Below are 24,457 nucleotides of genomic sequence, written 5' to 3' on the forward strand. Positions count from 1 at the left end.
TTGAATTAAATAAAAAATTAGAATTTTCCAGCCATTATTTTATTTGTCAAGTTTTCCAGGGTTAAGGATGAAATTGACACACACAGTCACACACTCGGTTTCTGTTGAGCTGCTGTGATCTACACGAGAGAAACTGATCCAGATGTGGACGTGCTCAGCTGACTCAGCCTGGATTATTACATTGTGCTCATAGCAGCAAAGTTTTACCATCAACAGAGTGATTTGTAGACTTCAGGTAAAAGTCACTGAACATGTTTTATTTACTGTTAATATTCTCTTAAAAAGAACAGAGTGTAATAAAAGATAAGGCACAGAGCTCTTTGTAACGAAGATGGAAATCAGTCCTGATACAAACTGAATGTCCACTTCAGTTAGCAGCTCTGTAGCTGTAAATGTGAATGTTGAAGACACCTGATATCATCACACAATCAAACTCATGTAGATTCTCCTCATGTGTGTACCTTGGAATAATTTGACATAACCTTTTTTCTAACACTTCTACTTAGTTAAGTGAAAGAAGAAAAAGAAAATTTTAGACATGTATTAAATACAAAGTTAAAAACATGTCAACACAGAATATCTATAACATACACACATCAAAAGAGTAGGTTTCACTCTTAAGGTGTATTCTGTTCATGGTTTATTTAAATACACAAAATGAAATATATAGAAGTAATAGGAAATATAAAATCGGCCCTATAAAAACATTTAAAGAACAATAATAGATTGTTAGATTAGATAGAGGGCTAATCTATGAAGTGTTTTAGATTTTAAGATGAAAATAATACTTGAACTATGAAGCCTTTAGTAAATGGAAGCACATTTCCTTCAGTGAAAGAAAAAAATACATCCATGGTAAGTCATAACTATGAGATGAAAGTCAAAACTTTTATCTCATATTTATGAGCTTTTTACATTACAATTTTGAGTTTTTACCTCATAATTAACTTTTTACCTCATAATTTTGACTTTTATCCCATAGTTTCAATTGTCTAACTAATAATTATTACTTTTTAATCTCATGATTGACTTTCATCAAATAATTTTGACTTTTTATCTCATAATTTTGATTTACCACTGGGATATTTTTTCATTCACCAGTGGAAATGAGCTTCCATACTTTTATACTGAAAATAAATAATGCTAATTTAAATGAATGAATCTGAAAGCTGGACCTTATTTGATATATTTTCATTGTGTGTCGTGTTATTTCTGTCCACATGTCATATAAAACACAGACACATGGACAGACAGGCTGCAGGAGGACTTGTGTCCAGCAGATGGCAGTAAGGTGATAATACACACAGTGGCTACAGTGAGACACCAAAGAAGAAGAAGGGGAAGCAGCGTCGGTGCAGGTCGGTTTCCGGGTTCATGGATGTGTTTGTGTGACTGAGGAGCTGTTGTGGTTCAGGATGCTGCTGGTTCTGTCTGAAGACCATAAAGAACATCTGTCCTTCCTGCCCAAGGTGGACACCGCAGGTAAACACCCGTCTGACCCACACCTTCACCATCAGGATCAGGATCAGGATCAAGATCAGGATCAAGATCAGGATGAGCTTCCTGTGCTGGATGTGACCTGCTGACTGTCAGCTGAACGCTCTCATTGTGATAAGTCACTGTCTTAACAGGCAGCGATGAGCCGTTATGAACATGTAATGTGTAACGTTATTATCACCAACATCACGTGAGGCTGCGCGTCACAACAACGTCACTAATTTAGTTTATTAGAAAAGTAGAAAAAATCTCTTTCTCAAGTACAAGTACAGATGCTTGTGTAAAAAGAAGACTCTGGTAAAGAAGTTGAATCAATATTTACACTTTTATCAAAACAAAAGTAAAAAAGTTCAGACTGAAATGAACTCGGTGAATAAAAGTAAAAAGTCTCCATCTGAAGGACATTTCCACAAGCTAACTCGTCACTTTTTCTCTTGTGGTGGCCTCATTTTTCACACCACAGAAATAAAATTTGCACCATCGAGTTCAGCAACCTGTGCTCTTACTCGCTGTATGCAGTTTTTAGCTGTAGTAATTACAGTGTTTCATTAAACAGCTGTAGTTTGAGAGGTACGTTGTCTCAACCTTTGCCTCTTTCTGGAGAATCTAATATTGACTGTACTGTTGCTCACAGGTGATTGGTCAATTTCACCAACCTGAGTTCTTTGTAGTTAAAACTTCATACAGAGACAATTACGCCTGAAGCAGCTCAAGGTTTGAAATTATTAACAGTTTAAAATGACTGTCTGTCTCTCTGTCTGTGTATCTGTCTTTGTCTTTCTGTGTCCAATTTTGACATTTTTGTCTGCGGTCTATTTCAACTGTTCATAAATTCAAACCTTGATCTGCTTCAGGTTAAATTCTTTCTCTCTTTCGGTCCTTTCAGTATTCAAATTTCTTTGTAAATTCATTCATTCATTCATTCATGAAATGTCCATCTCGTCTACACAGTGGATACATGTCCACTCACAGTTGCTGGGCAGAAATTGACAAGGCTGATTGTGATTGGCTTAATGAATGTCTAGCTCTAATGTCAGCCATATTGTTCTTCTGTCCTGCTTACACACAACTTCTCATATCTATACACACACAACTTCTCATATATATACACACACACACACAAAAGCTGTTCTTTGTGTCTGTAAGGGGACTTTTATTGACACACACACTCACCCATATACAGACAAACATGCATGATAACACATGCACATACACAGAGACACACACACTTGCATACATACACACATGTGTGCAACAGCACGTGCATGTGCACACACACAGACACATGCAACCTCAATGATACATCTACTGCTATTAATATGCCTAGTAATATTTTGGGGATACTAGTCGGCAGCGAGCGTCAGGCACACTCAAAATTTCATTTGAAATTGTCTAGTTTGTTATGCTGTTTTCTTCTTGTTACGTCATTTACATATTCTTACGTCACTTTTTCTTGTGTTTTGGTCGTAGTTTTATTCTTCCTACACTTTCTTATGTTGTTTTCGTCTGGCTACATAATTTTCGTCTGTTAAGTTTTCTAAGGTTGTTTTCATTTTGTTACGGCATTTACATCATGTTACATCACTTCCATCTTGTTGTGTTTTGTTATGCTGTTTTCTTATTATGTCATTTTTTTGTCTTGTTACGTCATTTTCATCTTGTTACAGCTTCTTACGTTGTTTTTGTCTTCTAACATCATTTATGTCTTGTTACATAATTTTCGTCTTGTTGTGTTTTGTTTTGTAGTTTTCTTATTGTTACATCATTTACATCTTGTCATGTCCTTTTCGTCTCGTTATGTCTTTCATGGTGTTTCTCACTGTGTCTGGTGTGTTTGTGATATGCACTGATGGATACACAAGAAATCTTCTGTTTGGTCTTGATGTGGTGAAAATAATCAGTAATTTCCCTCAGGTGCCTTCAAGTAATGAGCCTGTTTTTTAACTGTAAGGAGTAGAAAGTACGGATATTTGTGTTCAAATGTAGGAAGTAAAAGTAAAAAGTTGTCAGAAAAATAAATACTCAAGTAATGTACAGATACCTGAAAAATCTACTTAAGTACAGTAATAAAGTATTTGTACTTAGTTACTTCCCACTTCTGGAGTTTACATCACATCAATAACATACAGTCAGAGGTGAGAACAGGGACATCCTGCAGTCTGAGAGGACACTGAGGGACAAAGAGGCTCAATCCCCATGTCCACCCTCACAGACTTTGCCTGTGAGAATTACCCACAGTTCATAGTGTTGTGATGGTAAACACAGGGTTACCAGGGTAACCCCAGAACAGTTAAAAAACATCCATAGATGATGGTGCTCTTTATTATTTCTTTATTCTCTATGCAATAAATCACTAACCAAGATGTCATGTTTTCTACTTGAATTCAACTCATCACTTAAACATCTGGGTTTATTAATGAAGGGATAAAACATTGTGGTTCCATGTGGTTCTCAGGTTCTAACAGATTGTCTCCTGTATACAACAATTTGATTGCATGAGTGTCAGATCACAGACATCATCAGGTATCATCTTTGTCTAGATATCATCCTGACCTCCTGTGTTTAATAACTGGAGCATATGTGTGTCCATGTCTTTGTGTCCTCAGTGGTTGGAGAGTTTGGTCGCATAGCTCTGGAGTTTCTGAGGAAGGGAACGAGCCCCAAGATCTATGAGGGAGCAGCCAGTAAGACTCTTCACCTTTCATTACATCCAACATGACCAAACAGTTACATCTACACGTCTTTAAAAGAGCTGAAACCAAACCTGAACATTAGATCCATCATGGAGGCAGGACTTATGGACCTGATGACTGAGTGTGTCTTCACACTGCAGGAGCTTCACTGATCCACTCCCGGGTTTTGTTTGACATATTTGTGTCAGGGACAGAAGAAATCGGGAAAAAATTGGAACAATTCATGCAGTATTTATACTAATATGAATATACACAAAAATGTATATGAGGAAGTAAAACGAGTCCTTTAAAAATCTGGTGCTGTACACCGCAAAATAAAAATGCATCTAAATCAATGTTCTTAATCAACGATGGCATATCCAGACTGTTACCCCCCACCCCCACTCACCTCCAAAGACACACACACACAGAAACAGTATCCACCTGGCATTTAAGTGTATTATTTTTAATTCATTAATTGTGGGGGTTTTTTTTTTTCATTTTAAAAAACTGTGGCATCTTGTAAACAAACTGGCACTTAACAGGTTAAAATCCTGAAAATGATGGTGGAAAATGGAACAATACATTCATATTCATATGAATACACACAAAAATGTATATGAGGTTGTTACATAGGCGTAATTTATAAATCTGTGGCTGCACAAAAAATAAAAATGCATCTAAATCAATGTTGTTGTTAATCATTGACATATACCAGACTGTGATACTACAAGCCTTTTTATGATCAAGACTGAAGCTGAAAGAACTGAAAGGAAAAGAACATTTCTAATGATATATTCATATTTTATAAATGTATTGTTAATGTATATAGTTATATGAATATGCACAGATATGTGTATGATGAATTGAAACTGGGTGATATTAAAGATAGACCAAAGGAAATCCAGTTTTATTTATACAATCTCAAATCATGAGAGAGCTTATACAGGATGAGGCTGTTCTCTTAATATCATATTATTTACAGATGTTGTACATATATTGTTGCTGTAGAAAAACACTCACATCTTGTCTTAGGCAGTCTTGAAAATTAAAAGAACGTAATTAACAACTAATGAGTTCAGTAAACTAACAGACAACAGAATGTGTGAGTTGTTGAATAATCTCTGCTGGACTCCTCCCTGCAGGGAAGCTGGGTGTTTCTGTGGAGATGGTGCAGCACGGAGTGGAGGGCCTGATGTTCCTGATGACAGAGAGCTCCAAACACATGGTGACTCACTCACTCACTCACTCACTCACTCACTCACTCACTCACTCACTCACTCACTCACTCACTCACTCACTCACACTCTGACACTCTGAGATTAATTCACACTGTGTGACATTGTCTAGAATAATAATCTGGAATAATCAAGCTGGTGTTTGTCATTCCTCACTCAAAAAAATCATATTCTGAGAAGCTGTTCATCCATAGCTGCTTGGTTAAACATGATACTGTTGCACAAAAACGGCAAAATGAAATTGTTTGTGTGTGTATGTGCAGATCTCTGAGGTGGATTTCCTGGACTCGGTGTTGGTTTTGGGGTTTGGTGACGAGCTGAACCAGATCCTCTTACAGGTGACTGTGAATCAGTTTGAATAATTTGATCAAAGGCTGCAACAATCAGGTGGTCTGAGCAAATTTCTTTAGAAAAAAAGTCTCTTTATTCCTTAATGACAGTAAACTGAACATCTTTGGGTTGTGATTAAAACAAGACATTTGAGGACGTCATCTTTGGCTTTGGGAAACACTGATCGACATTTTAAACAAACATCCTATTAATCGACAGTGAAAATAATATGCAGCTGTAATGTGATCAGATTGTTGCAGTGTACATGTTGGGTCAGTCGGTGTGTTGGTCATGTGACTGTGTGAGTGTTTGTGTTGCAGCTGTACCTGCAGCACCACAGTCAGATCCGCAGCATCCTCAGTCAGCTGCCCTCCAACCTGCCTGCTTACCACAGCCTGGAGTGGAGACTGGACGTACAGGTGAGTGTCATTTTACAAATGATGATCCAGCTGCTATGGATTCAAATCGATAATGTAGTACTTACTATATGTCTGTTTGTTAAATTCTGCTACGTGCAGTCGTTTTATGTGTACTTGTGTTTGTTAACTTATTATTTTTAAAGTCAGGGATGAGTGCAGGCTACTCTACAGACTGAAAACACACACCTACAGAGACTCATACAGTTTGTTTTTAGCACGTGGGCTGGGTTGCACCAAGAAGGTTTAATTTTTAAACCAGTTTAAAACATGGTTTAGTTTAAAGTTTAAGTTGAAACTAAGTTGCACCGAACTCCAAACCTAGTTTAAAGTTAATAAAGATTCAATTTAAACCTGTCTTTTAATCCCAGTTTAGGTTTTACTTGAAACCTAGATTAAATTAAATTCTGTTGCACCAAAACATTAACTTAACTTAACTTTTAACTTTGAGTTGAGGAAGTTTAACTGCCTTTTTCAGGTGGATCTGCCAAAATAATCAAGTTCCTCTAAGAAAGGTCAAAGACAGACTGGATCCAAATGAGTTTTCTGATGCTGCAGAATTTTTGTCAGATCTTCTCTGCTGTTATTTGTTCATATTACTCCATGAATTCTGCCTATAAGAAAGTCAAGCTAACATTTTAGCTCGCTGGCAAACAATTTCATGTTACAGTTTAATGATGTATGTAACATTTAATACAGAGCAGCTGAAAGTTAACAGTCTCCCCCCTCTTTAACCAGCAGCACCCGGTTTTTAAAATTTTACTTTATATATTAGTATTCAGTGTTGTTACTATTTTGGATAAGAACGCACATCTATATCAATTAAACTCAGTTTAATTTAGGTTTTGCTTAATTTTAAACAACAAACTGAAAGTATGAGATTAAGAAGTACATTGGAATTATGATATAAAGTTATATCATAAATACAACTTTTTTCCTCATAATTTTGACTTCCTCTCATAAATGTAACTTTTATTTCATAATTTCAACTTTTTATCTCCTAATTTAAACTTTTTATCTCATAATTATGACTTCATTGCATAATTTTGACTTTATCTCACAGTTGACTTTTTATATCATAAAAATAATTTTTATCTCATAATTGACTTTTTATCTTGTAATTATGACTATCCATGGGGATATTTGCTTTATCAGTAAAGATTCATTTTTTAACAACAGAGCTGTGTTTAATTTTAAACCTGGATGTAATCATTTTAAATCTAGTTTTACTAAACTCTGATTAGAATTTATCTTATATTAAATTTAACTTTGTTGGTGCAGTCCAGTCTTGCAGAAGGAAAGATTCAGTTTATCAGTAATGAGATTTTCATTTCTTTGTTTCTTTGTAACCTCTCATTGTGGTTTTCCTTGTCTCCTTCCTGTCAGTTGGCGAGTCGTTCAGTCCGTCAGCAGGTCATTCCCACGCTGACGATGCATCTCATCCTGGCCAGAGGGTCTGACGGCAGCAGCAGCAGCAGGGTTCTCCAGACGGACCCCAGCACCCTCCTGCACCTCATCTCCACACTGGAGGCCGCTCTGGCCGCCATGAAAACCAGTCATGCTCGCCGCATATTACGCAACATCAAATAACCGCTGTGTGACTGTGTGTGTAACACGTGTGCCTCCTGCTGCCGCCTGCAGACGTCACATTCCTGCCTTTATACCTGAACACATGAAGCAGGGTCTGGACTCTGTTTCTGCCAGTGAAAGAAAAAATATCCCCATGGTCAGTCATAATTATGAGATTCAAAAAGTCATGATTATGAGATGAACAGTCATAATTATATAATTATGAGATTAAAAAAAAGTTGAAATTAGGAGATAAAAAGACAAAATTATAAGCTAAACTAATAATTGTGAGCTTATGAAAAATGGCAAATTTCTGAGATAAAAAATCATTTTGACTTTTAATATAAATTTTGACTTTTATGTCAGAATTAAATTTTTAGTCTCATAATTCTGATTTCTTATCCCAAATCTAACTTTTTATCTCTTAATGTTGACTTTTCATCTCATAATTATGTTTTACCATAAGGATTTTTTTTATTTCATTGGCAGAAACAGGCTTCCACAGTATTCATCAGGGCAGGGTTGAATGTCTCTTTTGATTTGGTCCTGGATGGTAAGAAGGTTTTTGCCCGTCTGACTGACAGATGTCTGTCACTTTATCACCCTTGAGTGCCAAATGGTACTGACTGTATTGTATATATGTTTTCTGCAGTGCTGCTGGTGTTGTATTCAAGTGTAAGACACTGTTCTTGTGGTTTGTCAAAGCCGACAATGTAAAGGCAGAAAGGCCCAGATGTCAGTGGGTACAGAACATCTGTGTTTACATGACTGGAACAGAATGAGAGAACGTCATCGCCAGCTACTGCTTCACACTTAAACGTGTGAATCTGACAATAAAGAACTTGTGCATGACTTACATGGTAATATGATGCTGAGGAGTATTGAAGGCCGGATTGCTGTTTTCAGTTAAATCTGTGACATTTATTCACATCATGTTTGTACCCTGCATAAACAGAGCTTTTAACAGTTCAGTCAGTATGACATCCTGTTCTCTAAAGGCACATTCAACAAAGACTTCTGCATTATTCCCAGGTCTGACAGGGATATTGTGTAGTCTGACAGAAAGTAAAGAGTATTTGTCTTTATATACAACCCCCAATTCCAAAAAGTTGGGATTATGTTTGAAATGTAAATAAAAACACATCATCAATTTTGAATTTGATGTCTGCAATATGTTTTTAAAAAGTTGTGTTTACTGCTGTGACACATCAGCTTTTAATAAGCTAAATTCTTAACAACAATTAATTGGTTAATGATTAATCATGAACATCTCTACAGCTGATTCATAATGGTCTCTGTGTAGCAAAATGCACTTTTGAGTCAGGAAGGCCTTTAACTAGAACTGGGTGATATGGACAAAATTAAATATTACTGTTTTACCAAATAACACAATATTGATATTTGTAAATATTGCAACCATTTTGTAGGGATAACTAACTGTGCTTTCACAAAACATGAACACAATGGGATTTTTAATAAATATTCATCAGTAATGTGGATTTAATAAGTGGGTAAAGGGAAATACAACCCCAATTCCACAAAGGTTGGGGTGTGTGTGTAAAACATAACTGAATGCAGAATGCAATGATTTGCAAAAAAAAATTGTGACCTATATTCAATTGAATATGGCCCAAAGACAAGATATTTAATGTTCAAACTGATTAACTTTATTGTTCTTTGTAAATTAACACTAATTCTGAATCTGATGCCTGCATCATGTTCCAAAAACAGTTTGGACAGGATCATGTTTATCACTGTGTTACATCAGCTTTTCTTTCAACAACACTCTGTTTGAGAAGTGAGGACACTAATTGTTGAAGTTTTGTCTTAGTCTTAGCGGTTTGCAGCCGAGTGTGAAGCGGCTGGGATGAGAATCAGCACCTCCAAGTCCGAGGCCATGGTTCTCAACCGGAAAAAGGTGGCTTGTTCCCTCCGGGTCGGAGAAGAGTCCCTGCCTCAAGTGGGGGAGTTCAAGTATCTTGGGGTCTTGTTTACAAGTGAGGGGAGGATGGAACGCGAGATTGACAGATGGATTGGTGCGGTGGCAGCAGTAATGCGGTCGTTGCGCCGGTCTGTTGTGGGAAAGAAGGAGCTGAGCCCAAAGGCTTGATTTTCCGGTCAATCTACGTTCCTACCCTTTTCAATTCCCCAAAGAAGTCCAAATTTGCCAGGTTCTTTTCAGTGGTGGGTAAATCTCTAACCAACACCTTCAAGTCTTGCATTACGTGCAGCTGCGACAATTAAATGACCATTTCTATGTTGGTGTGGGTTTTCTCCGGGTGCTCTGGTTTTCCCCAATCAAAAACTAACTCTGAAAAACACCTTCAGGTCTTGCATTGCATGCAACTGCGACAGTTAAATGACCATCTACCACTTTTTCACTGTGCCACCCTTCTTCACATCATGAGCAACTGCCATGATTAAACAGCAGTGGTCAGGGTTGGACTCCCAGCCCCAATCTATGCTATAAGGAGTTTCTATACTCCACCATGTTGGCGTGGCTTTTCTCTGGGTGCTCCGGTTTCTCCCACAACAAATAATAATAATAAAAAAATAAATAAATAAATAAAATAAAAAAAAATAATTAAAAATGTTTCTTGTATGTTGTGTTTCAAATAGTGATAAATACTAAGCTCAAGTTGACTCTAAAAAGAAATGTGTGCATTAAAGCTGACAAACCCCTGGGCTGAGCATGCTGCTCATTAGCTGAACTCTTTTTAAGACTCTTTGTCTGATAATTCCATTTTATGGCAACTTTTTCCCACAGGAGTTTCTGACACTGAGTCAGGGTCTCACCGACAGAACATGCACATGCAGCTGCACTAGTACACTAGTAGGACAGCCAGTAGGAACACCCGTTTGAGAAGACCTGTGATTGGTTTAAATCTCACAGGCAAGATTCTCTAAAGGCTGAAAACGGAGCCAAGAGGAGGTGCAGAAGTGTAGTTCTGTCTCAGACCACTTTATTTACAATATGCTGAATGGTTATGATGCAATTATTTCTCAATGATGACAAAACAATGTTGCCCACCCTATATTTAATATGTTTTACTTTACCTTAATTCAGTGTTTTATATTCATTGTCAGGTTCAGGTTTATTAGTTTGTTTTATTGATTTAATTATTGACTGATGTAATCCATTACTCCCTAAGCTTGCATGTAAATAAATGGTCTAGTAAATAAATATACAGTATAAATATTTTAATTATTAAATGTTAATGTGGAGCTGCAGACAAAAAAAAACAGTGAGTGTTTCTCCTCCTATGATGAATTCTTGAACAACACCACCAAAAAACAAACAAACAAACAAACAAACAAACAAAAAACACTGAGAGCTGAAGATGAAGTTCAGTCGAGGAGGGTGGAGATGAAAACGCTGGTGTCCAGGTTGAGGGTGGCGTGCCACCAGCGGTCTGGGAAATACAGCACCTGATGGAAAATGAGGTAAAAGAGATATTGTGTATATTTTACCTCATACCTGTCATGCTGTGTATTCATTGAGAGAGTTTTGGTATGAGCTGCGGAGTTTTGGAGACGCCGGCCGTAGAGATGTCTGCCTTCTGTCCACTACAACAGAACCAGAAGTCACTCAGTTTGTGGAGCTCAAAAAGCCAAAACAAACATTTGAAAAACTCAACATCGGTGTCTCTTCATAGAAATCTTGAACCAGGGGATATTCCATCAAGACTGATAAATAAGTAACTTAATAAATAAAAGACTGGTTTTAAATCACTTCAACTTCCACTCAAAGCTTAAACTGTTCCACTAACACCACTTCAGGGAGAGAGGGTTACTTAAAAATGTGTTCTGATACAGTTTTTACCTGTTAAAAAGTGTAATCAGTAATTTAATCTAAGTATCACAATAATGTCATCTGATTACTTTCTGTTATGTTTTGATTACCTCATTATATAATATAGTGAAATTCTTTATCTTAAAAGTGTTTTTTTGTGCTGTAACTAACAATTATTTTTATGACCAATCAATCAGCCGACTATTTTGTCAATTAATCGATCAAAATCCAAGATGGCCGCAAATGTCTTGTTTTATTCACAACTCAAAAATATTCAGTTTACTGTAAGAGAGGAGCAAAAAAAACAAAAAAAAAACAGAAAATATTCACATTTAAGAAGCTGAAATCAAAGAATTTGGACTTTTTGAAATAAAAAAAATGACTCATTTGATGAATAGGGACAATTAAACCTACAATGAGATAAAAATGACAAAAGAATGTCTTCTATTGGTAATGTATTAAACATCAGCAGTTAAAAAGTAAAATGATTCTTTCATTTCCAGGTCCCATCATTTCATAGTAAATAGATTTTAATTACCAAATAATATGTTTAAAATTTCATAGAAATTAACTGCAAATTACCCCCAAATTTCATGGTTAGTTATGTGATAATTAGAAAGTACTGTTTTCATGTAGTAGATGGTAATTAGAGCTGTGCATCTTCATTGGTCTCACAATTCGACTGCATCCTCAATTTTCTTTATGACAGATTGCTGATTAAAAACATCCGGGGGTGGGTGGGACATCAGGGCGAGAGGGGCTGCCATCTGATGCAGCTGCAGCTTCAGCTAGTGGCCGGCAGCTGCATGACACCTTAGAGGCAACAGTTAAGCAGCATTGCACGTGAATAAGATATTGATAAATAGTTACACCGACGAGTATTCCTGGTGCCGTTTAGCGAAGGTGGCGACGTTTAATCTTGTACATCTCTACTTGGTGGTAAGGCTGCATTTAACAATTATTTTCACCACATCATCATTTAATTTCATTATTTTCATCACAGATTTGGTCTGTAAAATGGTGAAAAATGTTGAGCATTGTTTTCAAAAGCCCAAGTTGACGTCCTCAAATGTCTTATGTCCAAAACACAAAGATATTCAGTCATAATAGGACTCAATAAATCATACAATATTTACATTTGAGAAGCTAAAAATCTGGACACTTTATGACACTTTATATCAAAATAGTTGGTGATTACTTTAATAATGGATTAATAATCGATTAATCGCAGCTTTATTTGCACTTTATTGAGCAGAAGACAGTTGCTAGAAGCTGCAGCTGCACTGCAGAAGTATTATTCCACACAAATACAGCAAGGCAAAACAATTTATTATTTTGCAATTTAATGTTAAGACTTTTATGTTATTGACTTCTGAAGCACTTTCTAAACAATAAAAAAGGGGGAAAAAGTGTTTTAATATAGAAAATAGAAATAAAGTTGAATGTAGGCTGTAACAGAATAATCTGATCCATAACCAGAGAGGAAAAGGAAACGTCCCGGTGACGTCAGCCATCACCTGACCGCCTCCCTTCTACACAGGAAGTGTGTTGGTGAATTCAACATGGCCGCTGTGTGTTAATAGAGGAGGAGCTGTGTAAAGAAATGAAATAATCAGGCGTTGTCAGACTGTAGGACAGCAGACTCAGTTCGGTGTGTTAGCTGGTGTGTCTCCGCTCCGACATGGCTCAGTGTGTCCAGTCCGTGCACGAGTTCGTCCAGGACTCGTTCGTCCCGATGGTGGCCGTCCTGTGCAGCGAAGAGGCGGATAGAGTGACTCGCAAGAACAACCTGAGTTTCTCCGAGCTGCTCAGGCCCTTCTGCAGGCTGACGTCCGAAGGTAAGAGCCGCTGTGTGGAGACACCGTTACTGTCCACTGTCTGCGTCAGTCTGTCTGTCTCAGGGCTGTCAGTAATTAAGCTAACGGCTCAGCGGCTTTAAAGCCTGAGCTGCCTCTAGCTGACGTTAGCTCCGAGCTAACAGCGGCTAGCAGACTGGACTGAGCAGCAGCTGGACGTTGACAGGAGGACAGACGAGTCCACTCTGGACACCTGACACCTGAGACCTGAGCCTCAGGAAGTTGTTGCCAGGGACGCACCACTGTGAGACAGACAACTGTTGGCTGATCTAACCGACAGAAACAGCTGAAAAAGTAAACAAGCTAATTGGTTAATGGGCTTTATGCTGCGTTCTAGGCAACATCAGAGGTTGGAATTTTCAAACCTCCCAATAGAAGAAGTTCACTGGAACGCCAGTCAAAGTCGTCACTACCTGTTAACTCGGGGCAAGTCCATCTACCCCGACTTAATGAAGGAGCAGTTGTCTGACGTCACTCAGCAATGGCAGCACCCATATAGTAGTACATAGTATGGCTGGGTATGGATTCAGATTTCCCAAACTGATTTGATTTGATTTCACTAGGTTTTGATTCAATATAGATGTCGATATTAGGGATATGTCAGTTACAATACCAATTATACCTGCATATTAAAGAGATTCTCAGAGAACAAATGCTGTGAATTATACAGTGAATTTGCTAACCTGGTGTATTATTAAAATATTAATGTTTGCATTAGGAATCGACTCCAAAACAGTTACATTAACAGTGTTGCCCTTACCATTGTTCTGGGAACAGAACTCCCTAACCCCTTTAAACAAAGTAAAACATGTTATGTTATGAATTCTTTATTTTTAGGTTTTTTTTATTCACAGACTTTTATTTTGAAATTTTTGAAAACTGCAGGCTGTACCGCACATCCGCAGGAGAAAAGACATTTAAAAGATTGATTTAGGGATTTTGTGAATCAATACGGGATCATGCAAAGGAAAATTGATCCAAATCGATTATTTGATTTTTTTAAACACAGCCCTAATTCGTACTGTAATATAATAAAACCTATTCAGCTTGTAAATTGATGTCACAGCATGGCACCAGGGGTTATTAAATGCTGTGAAATAAAATGTATAAGGGCATCTGTTAACTTACACATAATTTTTACTCCTTTGTGTTGTTTATGCAAGGAGGCTGCACTCTTGAGGGTACAACTGAGTTTACTCTTGCTCAGGAAAGTTGTCAATTTGTCAGGGTCTGCCATTTTATTGTTTACTTTTGGGATTGTGTACCCGGAACACTTTGAAGGTTAAAAATTTCGTGTGGGAAATTATGACTCTGACATTTTCTGGAATGCACCACAGTGTCAGTTCACTTATGAAGGCTAATGCTAAAAGGACAGTTTATTGCAAAATCAAAAATACACATTACTCCTCATACACCTTTCTACGGAGAGGTAGATTCTACTAACCTGACAAGCCAGATGATTTGTTACACAGAACCATTCGGGAACCATCCTCAGAAACTGTTTCGAAAAGGGCAGGTACTTTCAAAACACGGGCTTACTTCAATCAGATCAAACACTTGGTCTCTTGTTCTGACAAACCAGAGACCGGTCGCTTCCATGGATGCATCTTGCTCTTGTCACACTCAAACCATGCCCGTAGCTGCCAGTAGCTCCTCCTGGGATGCTGATTGGCTGCAGCACTTTTTGTGCAGACACAAATGGATAACTTGAAGCAAGGCATGTGTGTACATGCACACAATATTCTGTTTTTGCCTTGATTCTGAAACAATAATGTTACTACTAAACTGTTTACATGGCTTATGAAAATGAATATTCCTCTGATATTCCTCGAATATTTTCTTGCAGCTGTGCAGATGCTGATTATGGATGCTTCTTTGCATAAAATTGTATTTTTTCAAAGTTTGCCACTGTTGGCAGGTTTGTTTGACTGTGCAAACGTAGCCTCCCTCTTTAATTCATTTAATCACCTTCTCGAAAAGGTCAGCGATATTTTTGCATATCCAAAAACCTGTTTACCATAATAAAAATAATTGTTACAGAAAAGAAAATAGGTCAAACATTTGGAGCACATGGACATATGACCTGTTTTTCAAGTGACAAGGATTAGTGACTGGATTAATTAATCCATTAATTTACAATGAAAATAATCATTAGTTGCAGCCATAATTGCCATCAGTAAATTAAACTAATAATTTATTATTATTTGTTATATAATTTATTTATTAATTTATCTTCCACTTGCTGAACCTTTTATTTTCTTAAATGACCAGGAGGAGTGTAGATTATACTCTGAGGCACATAGGTACTTTCTGTGCATTGAAGTGGGACTGATTAGTGAAAATGAAGGATTCTCTGTTTATACTTGTAACACAGTTTCTCCTGAGTGGCTCGGCCAGATTCCATTCTGCAAGAAAGTTTGCTCATTGAACCAATGAGCAAACTGAACCAATGAGCAAACCACAGTTAAACACCAGTCTCTGGCTTTTTTAAATAGGATCACAGTAAATAGAGCTACAATTTTGTCCACTGCCATTCCTTTGTGAAACCAAGCTGTGGTCTCAGCATTTCGAGACAGTTGTTTTTGCTATTTGTTTCATCTGTAACACAAGAAAATCTATTTTTGGATGCAGCTGTGTAGCACTGTTCACACCAGACCTCATAAAAAGTACAGTTTTGTACATTTCATCTGCTTCTGAAACCATAGTAAGTTCTAAGGCCTCACTTACAAGACTGTGCAGAGAATCCACACTACAGATGATCTATAGCACAATGAAGGCAAGACAGAAGTGCATTTAGGGTGTGTCCAACTCCACTTTGCTATTGAAATGACACATAATGGGTGCAGCATAAGGCATAAAGGGGTATTTGTATTTATATTTGGATTTAGTTTCTTAATTAATCATAGATGAATGAATTCAATTAGTGTCATCTCTCATTCTCTTTGATAGCCAGGTGCATATTCAGGTGCATATTGCTATTTAATTGGTGTATTCCTCAAGTTGGAGAAGCGAACTGGGATGCTGAAATTACCCAATTGTAATGATCCACACAGTTAAAGGACCAGTTTATAGGATTTAGTGGCATCTAGCTCTGAGCTTGGAGTTTGCAAACACCTCAATATAACTAAAGAAAATTTTCAAATAATAATTAGATGCCGTGCTTTAAACGAATACTGCAAAAATCCTTATCTTACCAGCTGGATTCACAAAATCATGTGAGCTATCCATTTGTGTCTGCACCAGAGGTGGTGTGAGCCAGTCGGCGTCCTTGAAGGGACAACTGGTAGCTACGAATGTAGTTTTAGGTGTGGCGACAGCAAGAAGCGTCCATGGAAGCGACTCGTCTGGAAGAAACAATGGTGGCTCCTGAAGAGGTTAGCGTAGATACTGTGATAACATCAATTTTAATCAGACCTGGAGAGTATTTCTTCCCTGAAGGAAGCGCAAGGAACATCACTGAAGGCTTTTATCAATGGAAAAGATGTTTTCACTCCTCTTCTAGCCTGCTTCAACTCAGTGAGTTGATGTGATTGGTTTAAGTTATCCCTTGACAGATGGTTCATCCAATCACCTGCCATGGGTTTTATTTTGAAAGCACCCGTCCTTATCCAAACAGTTTCTATGGATGGCTTCCCAGATGGTTCTGTGTAACAAACCACAGAACAACAACCCTGCAGACAAAGGATTTGTTGCATCCTGTCACCTCTGAGTGCTGTCTGGAGTTCCATTTTGTCTGTTTCATTTTCCTGGCCGAACATTATCCAGGAGCAGCCTTAAGTTCCAGCTGTAGAGTGGGTCTTATCTCCTCTCCTCCTCTTTCCTCCTGGATCTGTCACCTGCAGTCACCCAGCATCCAGCTGATCTGACTGCATGTTTGAAAGATGCTGACCACATTTGATCGTGTCAGGATGCGCTGCACTTCAATCTAAAATCTTAATTTTTCAGTGCCTACAAGTGTATTTCTGTCTGTCATAGGTGATCCATGTTTCAACAGTTATGCCAAAAAACAAAATGACAGATTAAAGGAGAGAAGGAGCTACCAGCTGCTGCATCCTGCATGTGCATCCATTGCCATAACGAAAGAAAAGATGATTCCTTATTGGATTAGATTCCAAATTAATCACCAGCTATTTTGATAATTGATTAATTGTTCTGAGTAATTAAAAAGTCAAAATTATTTCAGCTTCTTAATTGTGAATATATATTGTTTTCGTCAATGCCCTCTAACAGCAAATTGATAATATCTGAGTTGTGAACAAATCAAGATATTTTACATTATAATTACAAGAAAGACTTGAAAAAGTTCCAAACATGCTGTACATCTGTGTGCTCCACATGTTTGGACCTCTTTTTCAACTGACAAGATTGTGACAGGATCATTTAATTGATTAATTGACAAAATAATCAACATATTAATCAACAGTGGAAGTAATCGTTAGTTGCAACCCAGTTTTCAGAGAGTGTGTGACTGAACTGACACGGTTTTGGATGACTGTACAAAGTGTTCTTCTCATCCTATTCCTCTCTAGGACATATCCGGGACCCCAACAACCAGGTGCAGGTTGTGAAAAACCTGCGCATCTGTGTCAACAATGTGGTGACAAGTCCTAACCCAGCATCTGCTGCCCTAAGCCCCGCCCAGTGCCGACTGCTCAATGAAGTGGTGTTATCCTGCCAGCCACAAGAGGGCGCTGTGACCAACATGATCACGGCAGGAGACTACGACCTTAACTTCAGTGGTAAGGATGTAGCCTTGAGTAGTCTGAAAAGTGAAACCAGTGTAAAGTGCCTTAAACCTGCATTGTTTCTGGTGGCCAGCACTGGTTGCAACTGTATAAATGAAAAGACGAGGCTAATTTTTAATTGATTTATGACCTCAGTTAACAGTTTCCCAATGAGTTTCTGGTCTCAATTGCCACTTTCAAGCCTTCTTCAATACAGCATGATGTTCATTTAGTAAATGATGGTCCCATTTAGAGTAAAGTAGTCCATAAAGTAGGGTACACTTTAGGGCGTGGCTACCTTGTGATTGACAAGTCACTACCACAGCAACTTGGCAATCAGGATAGAGGCATAGCAATGCGTATCCATGGCAATGTGTACATTTAAATAGCCTTGAACTTGTCTTTAGGTGTTGTCTGTTTTTTTTCTTTGAATTTTGATTCTTCCGTAGTGTGTTTTCAGCTCATGAAAGTTAACGTTTAACAATTTTAAGGTTAAGTTTCCTTTATTTGTCTCCCTTAGTACAAATTTGTCTTGGATAAAGGGACAGCTGCATCAAACCAGACATTACAGTACAAAAATGATAAAGTGCATAAATATGTCACATTAGCTTATGGTGATAAAAAAAAGACTCAGATTAGTCACCCACATTCATATGCATACTGCTGCTACCCAGGTATTCAAACACGTACACACATATATTTTCACACACCATTACATACTCTGATACAAATGCAAACACTCCATTCTGCAGAGACATCCTGTGTTTCTGTCTGTCCTCCACTGTTTGCCCATTAATGAGTTTAACTTAATTTTGTAAAATTGGTTTGTCTGTGTGTTACACACCAATCTTGTAGTGTTGGCTTACTGCAGTAATAACAGGCATGGCTGACGCAACCGCTGCCAAATAGTTCTACAAAAAGGAGAAATGAAGGGCCGAGGTTTATTATCATTCAAATCATGTTACCTCACACACGAGCACCTCACCATTATGTCAGGAAACACACCCACAAACACACTCTGTTCTGCTCTGTGAGTGGGCAGCTCAGTAGTAATGCTTTCACATAACACAGGAGGTTTAGTGTGTTGCCAACAGTGGAGTCAAGTTTCTGTTTCGTGGACAAAGACACAATGGTAATGGGTTTTACATGATGAGAAGGTTTTTTGATGCAGGGCTCTAGACTGTGAGCATTTTTTGAGAGCGTAGGAGTTAAAATCTTTCGTGTTCGCATTTGTTCGAGTGGCCCAATCTGGGACAACCATTTTGATGGAGTGTCACTACTTTACCTGGTGTGGCTTTTCTAGCCTCTACTGCGCTTTTGGCCAATGAAACTCTCAAGCCCACTGCATGTGTTGTTAATCACCTCACGTGATGCTACTCATTCAATCAAATCTGTGCATTCTCATAAGCACTGTGACTCGAGTCACTGAAATACACTAGAGGATGTCATGGATGGATTTTCACTCCCACCCCATCCCACTCCCACACAACACTTTTGTCCCGTCCTAATTTCATGACAGTAGGGATGTCATGACACCAAAACTTTATCAGTCAAAACCAGTACTGGTCAGTTTCCATGGTTCTCAATATCAAATTTGATACCACGGTAAAATACAAAAATAAGAATAACATTTCAGCCATTTTTGTTTCTTTGCCACCTGAAATAAAAACTCTAGAGAAAATAGAGTTAATTCATATTAGCACTGCATATTTATATGATATTAAAAAAAATGAACCTATTGCTATACTGATCTCCATCCTGTCTGCTCCCGTTCACTTTTTCTCCTGTCACCCAATGAAAAGTGAAATTAAGTCCTATCCCTGCAGGAACCCCACAAGAATCCAGAAAAATGTCAGCCTCTATGACACACACACACACACACACACACACACACACACACACACACACACACACACACACACACACACACACACACACACACACACACACAAGAGGAGAGAGAACAGTCTGAGAAATAAGTGAGTTGGTGAAAAGTAATTTCGCATGGCGTGCTCTAAAAAGAGAAAAGTTGACAGCCATAAGCTGATTAAAAGTCTTATATGTCCACTCTTCCCATGGACAGACCAACACCAGCATGGCTCATATGTCTGAGACTGTAGTGTTTAAGTGGCACCAAGACACAAACCACAGAGCATCTTTTGAGCAAACTGACTCAAATCTGAACCGAGGGCACACAAAATAATCTGGTCGATCCACCAGAATCCCAACACATTCATTCACTGTCCAATGTCTCTAGTTTCTCTCAGGTCTCAAGAAGTGTATTCAACTGTTTCCCATGTTCTCGTGTCAACAAAGCAAAAAAAAAAAAAAAAAAAAAAATCACAATAAATCTTAACATCAGAACACAATACTTGTAGAATCACAATATATATTGAATTGGCACCCAAGCATTGTGATGGTATTGAACTGGGAGATAAGTGTATTGCCCAAGCCCTATTAATTAAACACCAAAAGAAGCTGTGTATTATGATGATAGGTGACTGGTAACAGCAACAATAACTGGTAAGGCTGGTGCAGCAGCTACCCTTACATCAGCCACAGAGAGAAAATATGAAAATGTAGAGAAAAGTGGGAACCAGCTAGACATGCTGAGTTTGGTGTTGCTGTGTTTTTATTCACATGTAATAGCTGAAATCACTTTAATAGAAATTATCTTTTTGTTTGAAAACTGAACAAAATATCAATCATGTGTCATTCTGGACCTTTGCATGGTAAGTGACTGGAGTTTCAGTTGAATACAATAGTGTTAGTGTTTCTGTTGGGCAGCGTGTGACACTGAGTCAAAATAAACTGCTGTGTGTTCATGGTAATGGAGGTACATGTCACCCACTGATATAGGGTGGCTCACTGACATCTTTTTAAGTCAATCAGACTTAAATCTGATGATGAATCACTGAATTTCATGCTGCCATCATGTTCTGTTTAGTCTTTATTTGCTTCCTGTGTGATTAATTTTTCCCATGTGCATTTTTTTTTTTACACTCACCTGGATGCACCTTGGGTAAGAGCCTTCTTAAACTCAACCCAGTGACAGAAGCATTCCCAGTCTCTCTGTAGGACAGTGAAGCAGAGGTTTGCTTTGATATCTCAGCTGAAGTTTTCACCTCTCCATCAGGAATACAGTATGCAGAGAGACTGCTAATGTGTCTTCACATGGTGTGGTTGTTGTTGTTCCCTCCCTCTCCTTCTTACTGTGCTTCTGTTACCTGATCTGCTCTTAAATCTGTGTTCAGTCAGGAAACCCCCGAACATTATAAAAAAAACAAGAGTCACCTGAGATAGTTCATTATTTACATGGTTTACATGCAGATATTACATCAACTTTTGAATCCTAACCTGAATGTAGATTTTTAAGGTTTAGTAAGTGTTGGAATAAGGGCTGCACAATATGTTTAAAAAAAAGTTGTATTGTGCATATAATTTTATATTGTAATAAAGTTAGTGAGAATGATCATTTTTGTATTACAATTTTTCATATTTACTGAAAAGAAAAAATTAAAATCATGATCAAGTTGTATTTGTTATTTGATACTTGGTTATTTGATGTTTGCTTTATCTAAACTGATTTAGAAATGACCACAATAACCAGACAGAGAGTTGAATGTAATGCTACTATTTCTCCAAATAGATGTGACAGTTGTGTACTGGTTTGAGTCAAAGAGACGAAAGGAGGAAGGGACATTACATTACTACAGCGTTCAGCATACAACATTCTCTGCTCCAGACTTTGGTGTCAGTTCCATTGAAGATTATGGGAGATGACATGTCAGTCAAGCTATATAGGGACCATATGTTTCATTTCTTCATCAAAGGTCATGCAACATAGATGTGTTGAGTTTTAGTGTGCTTTGCCCATTACCTTGAAAGGCAGCTCACAGATTCCAGACATCACACAAAAAGCCATCTTGTCAGGCTTCAAGTTGTCCGATTTTGTCCACACCAAAAGTGGTACAACCAGTCAGCGTCCGAGGAGGGACTCTTGGCAGCTGTGGGCGTGGTTTTAGGTGTGACGACAGCAAGAAGTGTCTATGCAAGCAAACAGTTGCGGCTCCTGAAGAGGTTAGCATATAGATACTGTGATAGCATCAGTTATATCTGAACTGGCGAGTATTTCTTCACTGAAAGAAGACAAATGAGGCTTTTCTCCATGGAAAAGATGTTTTCCCTTCTCTCCCAACTGGCTTTGACAAGAGTTTGATCTTACTGGTTGAAGTTATCCTGTGTTGGACATGATGTTTCATCCAATCACCTGCCAAGTGTTTTTTGAAAGTACCTGCCCTTTTCCTAACAGTTTCTAAACACAACTGGTTCTGTGTAACTAACCATCTGGCATGCCAGATACTTCTCCCATAGACTTCAGCTGAACTGGCATCAAAGTCTGGCGCATAGAACATTCTGTAGTGATGACCGTAATGACCCTTTCTGTCATTTTAGTTTTCTGTGTCCGAGTGAGTTGACATAATTCAGTGTACAGTATAAGGCAGTCGTCGTTGTGTTTTGTGAAGCACAATGTATTATTTTGTCTCAGTGCTGAATGTAAGATCTTACAGGATAGTTTTAGTTTTCATTCCCGTTGGCCTGTATTGTCTTAGTTTTGTCCATCATTTCTGTTCAAGAAACACAAGCAGTAAAGGTTTTCCTAGATGGCTCCCGAGAAGTACAACAATAGTTAATCTATTTTTAAATTATTTGTCAACTAATTTGATAATCGGTTTGAGTCATTTCTTAAGAAAGAAATTTACAAATTCTCTCATTTCAGCTTCTTAAATGTGAATATTTTCTGGTTTCTTTTCTCCTCTTTGACAGTAAACTGAATATCTTTGAATTGTGGACAAAGCAAGACATTTGAGGTTGGGCTGCAGCTCATGATTATTTTCATTATCGATAATAAATATTGGAAAATGGTGAAAAATGTTGATCATTGTTGACATCCTCAAATGTCTTGTTTTGTCCAAAATGTAACATGCTGTCCTGACAGGCCTCCTGGTAGTGTCTTCTACTGAGGCCGTCCCTGTGGAGCAGTTTCTCTACAGATTTATCACAGAATTACAGTCTTATCTCGACTTTAAATTAAAAAGACACATCTTGCATTTCTCCTGTAATAGTTGATGGGCTCTTGTGACCTTTAATCATTTAGCTGTCAGTTCCAGACCTCTATATCGCTCCTCCTTCCTGGTTTTTCCCATGATCATCTGTAAATTCTCATTTTGACTGAAGAGACCTCGAAAAGGACATGGGATGTTGCTAACATTAGCCCTGGCTCTCTGCTTCCGTCTACCAGATCACTCTCTTAAAGCTAGCCTCCCCTGGTACAGTGCCTGGAGAGAGACACTGTTGGAAATCAGCACCTCCAAACACTTTGCAGGTATCACTGTCTCCTGGCTGATGTGTGGGTAGCTCCAGTCCCCTCAGCTCTGCTCCTCTCCCTCTAGTCTCCACTAGCTGCACCATCTCTCTGCTCTTTGTTACAATGTGGTGGGTGTGTCTGTGCACATGGACATTGCTGAACAATTTATTTATTTTTTTTTGTATTTACCTTTAAGCCAATTCCCAGATACCTTTTAATTAGTTAACCTTTTAATTCTTTCCTCAGTTGTGAAGTTGTATGTATTATCCTTTTCAATATGACTGCTATAAATGCGTCATTGATCCTCTTTCTGATTTTTAAGAATCATGAGAAATCCCTGGTTTACAGGCGCATGTGATACACTAATGGCACAGGCACCAGTGTAACAGTTGCACGTAATGACAACTGTTCTGGTGCTTTTGGAGAACCTTGTTGATGCGACACAATCAGTGAAATTTCTTGTTTGTGATTTCTCTAATTGAAAGGTCTAACAAATCTTTGAGTGGGCACAAATGTCGATATGCAAATTGAGGTTCACATCCACATCCATTCAAAGAAAAGTGGAAAAGGAAAATAGATCTGCACACTGTTAACCTCCCAATGGACAACTTTTATTCTCTGTTACAGGGCAACATTTCGAACTTCCTCAGCCAAATGTGTCAAGAGACAAACACTTTTCTAACAGAGGTGGCAATCAGCCAAAATCATTATCACCTGTTGAGCAACAAAAAAAGGTATAAAAAATAGAAACACCACAATAGGGTGACTGAATGTATATAATAGAGGCACCTCAGGAAGCACAAGCAGTGGTTTGTTCACGGTTAAAGAAAATGTACAGTGGATTTGCATTGGAGCTACAATCAGCCAGAGTTAAACGCACAAAAGAATGTTTGTGTCATCGTTAATTCCTAAGTGCAAGTATGCTGAAAACATGTTTGGCTGAGTGAAGGGTGCTATTTTTCCACTGCTCCTTCTCTCACTCTGGACGAATATA

At 38.1% G+C, this 24,457-nt stretch overlaps 2 protein-coding genes across 3 annotated transcripts in view; both read left to right on the top strand.

The window, feature by feature from the left end:
* Positions 1 to 1,315: 1,315 nt before the first annotated feature.
* On the top strand, positions 1,316 to 8,879 carry commd2 (COMM domain containing 2). The gene is made up of 6 exons (XM_084722409.1): positions 1,316 to 1,482; positions 4,104 to 4,181; positions 5,315 to 5,397; positions 5,671 to 5,745; positions 6,058 to 6,156; positions 7,540 to 8,879. The coding sequence occupies exons 1-6, from the start codon at positions 1,416 to 1,418 to the stop codon at positions 7,741 to 7,743; spliced, it is 606 nt and encodes a 201-aa protein (XP_084578535.1). The 5' UTR covers positions 1,316 to 1,415; the 3' UTR covers positions 7,744 to 8,879.
* A 4,144-nt stretch (positions 8,880 to 13,023) lies between these two features.
* Positions 13,024 to 24,457, top strand: part of trappc8 (trafficking protein particle complex subunit 8) — a 32,168-nt gene continuing 20,734 nt past the window's right edge. Inside the window, exons 1-3 of one of the 2 annotated variants that reach the window (XM_084722410.1) lie at positions 13,024 to 13,353; positions 17,901 to 18,110; positions 23,398 to 23,481. In XM_084722410.1, coding sequence (XP_084578536.1) covers positions 13,197 to 13,353; positions 17,901 to 18,110; positions 23,398 to 23,481 — 451 coding nt within the window. In that variant the 5' untranslated portion in view covers positions 13,024 to 13,196. The remainder of the gene's footprint in view (positions 13,354 to 17,900; positions 18,111 to 23,397; positions 23,482 to 24,457) is intronic. The other variant, XM_084722411.1, reaches the window with a different exon arrangement.

The sequence above is a fragment of the Lutjanus erythropterus genome, chromosome 7 (genome assembly GCF_056507025.1).
Source record: "Lutjanus erythropterus isolate fLutEry1 chromosome 7, fLutEry1.hap2, whole genome shotgun sequence".
In the NCBI taxonomy this organism is placed as follows: domain Eukaryota; kingdom Metazoa; phylum Chordata; class Actinopteri; order Lutjaniformes; family Lutjanidae; genus Lutjanus; species Lutjanus erythropterus.

What these genes read in the sequence shown, in the direction of transcription:
- commd2 (XM_084722409.1), top strand. Translation starts at nt 1,416, where the DNA reads ATGCTGCTGGTTCTGTCTGAAGACCATAAAGAACATCTGTCCTTCCTG. An exon ending in TGAACCAGATCCTCTTACAG is followed by an intron (nt 5,746 to 6,057) that starts GTGACTGTGAAT and finishes TTTGTGTTGCAG; the next exon opens with CTGTACCTGCAGCACCACAG. An exon ending in AGTGGAGACTGGACGTACAG is followed by an intron (nt 6,157 to 7,539) that starts GTGAGTGTCATT and finishes CCTTCCTGTCAG; the next exon opens with TTGGCGAGTCGTTCAGTCCG.